This window comes from Choloepus didactylus, chromosome 4 (assembly GCF_015220235.1).
Source record: "Choloepus didactylus isolate mChoDid1 chromosome 4, mChoDid1.pri, whole genome shotgun sequence".
In the NCBI taxonomy this organism is placed as follows: domain Eukaryota; kingdom Metazoa; phylum Chordata; class Mammalia; order Pilosa; family Megalonychidae; genus Choloepus; species Choloepus didactylus.
In genome coordinates, this window is record NC_051310.1 from 150,158,015 (window position 1) to 150,165,776 (window position 7,762).

Below are 7,762 nucleotides of genomic sequence, written 5' to 3' on the forward strand. Positions count from 1 at the left end.
AAAATGGACCAGTTTCTTGAAAGATACAAACCATAGAAGCTCACACAAGGAGATATTGATAACCCAAATATCCCTACAGAAATTGAATCAACATTTAATATTTAAAAATCTAAAATGCACTATAGGGGAACAGGAAAGGCATTTTGCTGTGATGGAAGGCACTATCTACAATATAGATTTGTCATGAATTATGTACCATATAATGTATATAATACAGTTATCAGAGTCTCAAAGTGATAAATGTCTAATTTACCACATCCTCAAAAATGTCAAAATGTAGAAACACTGTAGGTCACATCCTTTAAAAGTCATGAATCTAAATTAGAAAATACTGAAAATATAGACAATGAAAAAAGTTTACCAATTTAAAACAATACAAAAGAACAAACTCATGTTGCCCTCTCCAATATAGATTTGATTATTGCTCAGGATTAGTCATTGCTTTGGCATTTCTCACTCAAAATTCATAGTTGTAAAGTAAGCATTATGTTTAGAGTCACTTTCAGAATCTAATACCAGCTAATCCAGATAGTAAAAAATCTGTTTTAATGTCACAGAAATCAGACTTACTTTGTTGAATAGATTCTCCCCTTTTCCCTTGTTCCCATTAGTACTGAATAGATGCATTTTAAAATTGTGCCAATTAGGTTAATTTGACAAAGTACTATGAAAATCAGTAAGTGTTGAAATATACTCTATAGCTCAACAGCAATGAATAATGTTAATTTTTTTTAGTTTCCAACTACTTCATCACCATTTAACAAATACTCTAAATTAGATTTCAAAAGGAGGAGTTATATTAATGAGGATAAACTCTTCCATATGAAAAAAGTTTAGAAATTATACAATATAATTTTATCCTATGGTGATTCTGAGAGATGGTCACCCATTTTTGTTATAATTTCTAGTGATATATACTCTCTCCTAACAGTGTGATTGTTACATGATCACAGCTGAAATATGTAGACCCTATTATTCATTCATTCATCACTTATATACTTATTTCATTTTTAAAAATATTTCAAATATGTAGAGGCAATATTTTCAATTATCAGTTATGCATATAGTCATCAATCTTCATGAGCTTGATTTTTAAAATTCCACTTTGTATTCGCTTTGTGCCTATTACATTTTAAACCATTGTCTCCCCAAATTTCTCAGCAACATTTAAGCTGGCAGGTTAAGCTTTATAAAGAACTTGACTTACTATTTAATAAAGTGGACATAACTAATAGCAATTTCATTAACAACAATCAAGATTGTGTTTGCATTTAATCTAAAGCAACATATTTAAAAGAAATTCTTTTTATAAATTTGATTGCCCATAGTTAAAGTATACATTAGATTGGATTCTGTATTTGTTTAACCCTCTGTTGTTTTAGTGTTTGTTTGTTTTGTTTAAAACTCTTTCGTGAGTGGCATTGCTCAGGTTTATGTATCAGGCATCAGTGCTGAGTTAAGAGTTTTGTGATCCTTATCCCTATCATACCATTTGACTTAAGTCACATGCGACAGGTTCTCATTTTTTAACTATTAAGTAAAAAATATTTTGCTCTTTTACCTAAGGTCTTGTTATAATGATGGCATGACATATTCATCACAGTAATTGTGAAGGTTAAAAGCTACCTAGCTTATCTATTAAAATGCTATAATAATGATATAAAAGAGAGGTAGTATATTATAATGGCTAATGAAATGGGATATGAAATCAGACAGATTTGGGTTTGCTTCTTGGCTCCACAATCAGCAGGATAACATTGGCAAATTATTTATTTGATCTTCGGCGTAACTTCATCAAAATAGGAGTGAATGTGCAGAGTTTCTTACTTAAGCATGTTCATGAGTGTTCTTCACAATAGAATTTTAAACTGTGCTTATTTAATGTATATGTTAATAGATACTTTGCCTTCACTGATTTAGTTCTAAAGGCAAGGAACTTAACAATGGCATTCCACCACCTAGACACATTGATTCTCCTTGAAGACATTTCTCTAAATTCCTTTATTGTAAATGTTTTCTTTTACTTGAATTTTATTATGAAAAAATTTCTAATATTCCTTTATTGTTCAGACCATGGGGATTCTAAGACAGTATTCCCAAAATAAACATACTGAGGACTGTTAGGTCACTGATACTCCAAGTGGACACTGAGAACTGATGTTCGAGCTGGTGCATGAATAATTTCCTCTAGTTATGTCCAAATAACAGCAACAGAGCATCAGAATGGAAACATTTTTTAATTAATCCAGGCATTGCTGAATTACTTCTTTCTGGTATTATCTTACCCTCTTCTTTTTAGCTCAGGTAAGTGGATAAGGTGAAACTAAAGAGACAGTAGCATAAAGTTTTCTCTCTTGTTCAATTAAACAGACATTTACTGAATGCCTTCTGGAGCTAACTTTTGGCAAAGGGAAGTTAGAACTTTTGATTCAGATCTCATGGGTTGTTTTATATGTCTGGGTTGTATCCTGATTCATGGGGAAAAACTGTGTCTGAACATAGCATGTTCTAGGAGGAACTAGAAAGACATGCGCTATTGATTACGAAGTGTACTTCATTGGACTGTGCCTTGAATGTTTTCAAAAACTCATTAAATGTAGAGGTTTTTCTTTCCTTCATCTTACACCCATTTGATTTAAATGATTTCTGTGGTTTGTTTGTAAGATATTTGTTTAAGGAGGTTTCAACTTAGTCCTTCAATTTCTATAGCAGGCTTGATATTATATTGCCCTTCAAAAAGGGCAGTTTAAGAGTGATTCTAGAACTAATCTAGATTTCAGACTTGGTAGATGAGCAGTAGGTAAGGGAATGGGTGAAGGAGTAAAAAGGGATAATACTGATTTTGCAGGTTTAGCAAATAGTTCTCTGGAAATAAAGAAACAATGTGTTATCAGCATGATTCTCACTTGAAAGAAATATGTTTTTTAGATGAGTAAGCCACCCTTCATGCTTCAACAGTCTTGTTTTCTAGTGTACAGAATGGCACTTGTATTAGGAAGTAAAATAGGAATAAGAATTCTACTTGTTGTGGAGGGATCTGAAAGTTAATGAAATGTATGCTCTAAGAAAAAATTTTGGGAAAAACTTGGATGTTTACTTAAACAAATAGGTAGCTGATAAAGAATAGAATAGAGCCCTCCTAGACAGTGAGGTCCCTGGATGGAATTTCAGTAACAAAGCTCCAACCCTGTTCCCTTTTCCCCCTATACCTCTGAGACACATGAAATTATCCAGTGGACCCTGAAGGCAGCTGTCTTAGCAGAGTGTGTTTCAAGAGCTCTGCACACTCTCTATTTTCCAATTTATCACTGCATGTTATTCAGTGAGAAATGCACTTAGCCATTGTCTCCTACTCAAAAGAAATTTTAAAGAAGATGCACATGTTCTTCAAAATTAAATTCTGGTTACATATTGTCCTTAGAAATAGAAGCATTCTCAGAACATAAATAATGCACAGTTTGGTTCAGTCATAAAAAGAAAACAAGCAGAAAACTCCACATAAGCAAAAACACAGATGCTTGGTTACCCACTTACAATTTGGAGGGCTATTGTGGGTGTGAGGTAGAGGCAAGACCTGAGGCTAGGGAAATAGACAGAGGTCAGATTACCTATACATAGTAAGGAGTGTGAACTTTTGTGAAGGTGTAGAGGTCATTAAGGGGGTTTAAAGAAGGTTGTAACTAATATGGTAGCTCTCACAGAGACTGCTTGCCTTCTCTCCTTTCTTTGAACCTGTCAGCTGCTTACTCTATTTTTCTTTTCTCCTGTTTTTATTTTATCTGTCTCTTCTCTCCATTTTCCTCTACTCTTTTTTAATCCTCCCATCTTTAATCAACCAAGAAATATACCAATCAATTTAGGTATAAAAGAAGAAAAAGACGGTAATTGAAATATAAAGGTTGTACCTTCAGATAGACACCTTGCTGGGAATTTTTTCTATTCTGACAGTTTTAATTTTTGTTTAAAGAAGAATTATTCTCCTGCTACTACATCTTCATTTTATTTTCTTCAGGCTTGTATGGTATTTATTAATGCAAATGCTGTTCATCTTGAATGTGTCCTTTTCTTTGTGAAAATCCACATATATTATTAATAAATGTTAATAATTTTTAAAATGCATTAAAATAAAAAAATAATGACTTGAGGAAGTTTAAATTATCTGTTATCACATTTTACTAGAATAATAATTCTCAAAACTTGGCCATTTTTCTTTATGAATTATGTATATATATATATGTATATACACACACACACATATACACACCAAATCATGCTACTGATTCTGTTCTGCATATGTTGTTTTTCATTTCAGATCTGTGGTACATTCATTTAAAATTGTTTTTCTTTGTTCCTTCTGCAGATAACACAAATCCAATGTATGAAGCAAATTACTCTGAGGTGCCTGAATTTGTGTTCTTGGGAATTTCTTCCTATCGACCAATGCAGCATTTACTCCTTGCCTTCTCTGCAATGTTTTATGTAACAATTGTTCTGGGAAACCTCATGGCTGTGCTTACAGTGACATTTGATCCTCATTTATATACTCCCATGTACTTCCTGTTAGCCAATCTCTCATTTATTGACTTGTGTTTTTCTACTTTAGCAGTTCCAAAATTGATTTCTGACTTTCACTCTGGGCACAAGACTATATCATTCCGAGGGTGTATAATGCAGATATTTTTCCTTCATGTCCTGGCTGGGTCTGAGATGGTGCTGCTCATAGCCATGGCCTTGGACCGTTATGTGGCCGTCTGTAAGCCCCTCCACTACCTGACCATCATGATCCCACGGATGTGCCTTTTGCTTCTATCTGGTGCTTGGGCTATTGGTCTCATTCACTCTGTGGTACAGTTAGCTTTTGTTGTTCATTTGCCTTTTTGTGTCCCTAATGAGATAGACAGCTTTTACTGCAATCTTCCTTGGTTTATCAAACTTGCCTGCACAGACACCTACACATTGGAGTTCATGGTTACTGCCAACAGTGGGTTCATTTCCATGGGCACCTTCTTCTTATTGATAACCTCCTATGTCTTCATCCTGCTCAGTGTATGGAAATGCTCTTCATCTGGCTTGTCCAAGGCCCTCTCTACTCTGTCAGTTCACATCACTGTGGTGGTTTTGTTCTTTGGACCATGCATCTTTACCTATATGTGGCCATTTCCTACAGTGCCAGTGGATAAGTTTCTTGCCATTTTGGACTTTATGATTATACCCATCCTGAATCCTGCCATTTACACATTGAGGAACCAAGACATGAAGATGGCCATGAAGGGTCTGAGTAGTCAACTCCTGAGTTTGAGGAAGATCTCCTAAATAACTAATATGGACACAAGTTTCATTGTGCACAACCCAACCACTTCAAGTAAGACAATTTCTTAAATAATTATACAAAAGTGGGAGTTTACCCCAGAAATAATCAAGGAGCTTGAAGTATAGACGATCTTGTTGGATTAAGTGTGATAATAGTTCTAATTTTGGAAAGTCAGAAAGTCTTGCATAATGTCATTGAAAGTGAATAATGATTAATAAGATAATGTAATTTAATTGCTCATTTCTGGACTATTTCAATGTACTTAGGAGTTTAAATTCTTAAAGTATACTTTATTTGTGTGGGTTAGAATTTCAAAAATTCATAAAGTCTTTCACAGATTTTCAGAACTACGGACCAAATTACTCTAATCACAGAACAATATCATATGCATTCCTCTATTTATATGTTAGAAAACTGTATGATAAATAAAGAGAAATTAATTTTTGATATGTTTGCGCCAATATAGCTTCATGCTCCATTTTAATTTAGTTTTGTATGTTCTTTGCCTATTACTTATATTGAACCATTCTTTAAATCAATTATGTGAAGGACTAATTTTTTTAGTTTATATATTTTTGGTTAAATTTCAACTGTTTGCAATTTTCAAAATTATGAGATTAACCTCTAAAAAGATTTTGGCAACTGCATTACAGTCCTAATAATTGTTTGTGGAAAATTGACAAAATATCTAGATTTCACAGCTGTTGAATCTGTTGTAAACATGGCACCAGAGATCAGAAAACTTGGATCCAAATTTATTAACTTAGAAGTAATACACTAAATCTTAGAAGACTCTATAAAATATTCAACTGTCCTGTTTAAACCCATGTATGAATAATTTAATCATATATTTTCTCTGAGGTAAAAAAAAAAAAGAATTGGAAGACAGGGACTTAAAACTGGGAGGAAGGAAGAACAGGGCTCAGTTGGAGAGGAGTAAACAGAACCGATAGGGATGGGTAATAAGGGGAGTTTGACTAATGGTAGGAGAAGAAACAAGAAGACCTGCAGAGACAGTGTGTTTCCTGGAATTGATCTGTGACTATTGCTCTCACTTTTGCTTGCTTTATTTCTAATTGTCTCAATCCTTCTACCTAGTTAAACTAGGGCAGGGGTGTATACATTTATATTTCTGTGGCTTGTTTCACAGCTTTTGAAATTGTGGCCAAATATTTATGAATCATTTAATTAATGAATATTTTTTGAACTTGGGTTCATTTCTTTATCTGATCATCTCATGGTATTATTATCCTGCAACCACGCTACCCAACTCTTTACTGACAAGTTTTCTCAACTACATTGTATAACTCCTTTCTCTCTCATGATATGTGTTCCAAACATTTATTATATGATATGTCATACCTCAGAGATTTTGTGGGTTCAGTTCTTGACTACCAAGTAAAGCAGATCTCACAATAAATTGGGTTACATGATTTTTTTGATTTCCCAGTGCATATAAAAATTATGTTTACACCATACTGTAGTCTTTTAAGTGTACAAAAGTATTATGTCTTAAAAGCAATGTACATACCTCAATTAAAAATATTTTATTGCTTAAAAACACTAGCCATCATCTGAACCTTCAGCAAGTCATAACCTTTTTGCTAGTGGCAGGTCTTGCTTTGATGTTGATGACTGCTGACTGACAGTGGTTCTTGCTGAAGGTTTGGGTAGCTATGGCTATTTCATAAAATAAGGCAACAATGAAGCTTGCCTCATCAATTGATTTTCAATTGAATATTTAATAAAAGATTTCTCTGTAGCATGCATTGCTGTTTGATAGCATTTTACCCATAGTATAACTTTTTCCAAAATTGGATTCAATCCCCTCAAACTCTGCTGCTGCTTTAACAACTAAGTTTAAGTAATATTCTAAATTCTTTGTTGTCATTTCAACAGTGTTCACAGCATCTTCACCAGGAGTAATTTCCTTCTCAAGAAACCTTTCTTTGCTCATCCATAAGAAGCAACTCCTTATCTGTGAAAGTTTTATCAAGAGATTGCAGGAATTCACTCATATCTTCAGAATCCACTTCTTATCCTAGTTCCCCTGCTATTTAAACCACACCTGCAGTTAATTCCTCCACAGAAGTCTTGAAGCACCTGAAGTCATCCATGATGGTTGGAATCAATTTCTTCCAAACTCCTGTTAATGTTGATAATTTGACCTAGTCCCATGAATTATGAATGTTCTGAATGGCATCTAGAAAAGTGAATCTTTTCCAGAAGGTTTTCAATTTACTTTTCCAGAATCCATCAGAGGAATCACTATTTATGTTAGCTATAGCCTTACAAAATCTATTTCTTAAATAATCATATGTGGAAGTAAAAATGACTACTTGATCCATGGGCTGCATAATGGATGTAGTGTTACTAGGCATAAAAACAGCATTCATGCCATTGTACATCTTGGGTGACAAGGTGCATTGTCAATGGGCAGTAATCTTTTGA

The 7,762-nt window shown here is 33.8% G+C and overlaps 1 protein-coding gene across 1 annotated transcript; it reads left to right on the forward strand.

Annotated features, from left to right (window-relative positions):
* Positions 1–4,374: 4,374 nt before the first annotated feature.
* Positions 4,375–5,313, forward strand: LOC119533427 (olfactory receptor 4F6-like). The gene has a single exon (XM_037835467.1). The coding sequence runs from the start codon at positions 4,375–4,377 to the stop codon at positions 5,311–5,313; it is 939 nt and encodes a 312-aa protein (XP_037691395.1).
* The last annotated feature ends 2,449 nt before the right edge of the window (positions 5,314–7,762 follow it).

Excerpts from the sequence above, each read along its gene's own strand:
- LOC119533427 (XM_037835467.1), top strand. The coding sequence starts at position 4,375 with ATGTATGAAGCAAATTACTCTGAGGTGCCTGAATTTGTGTTCTTGGGA.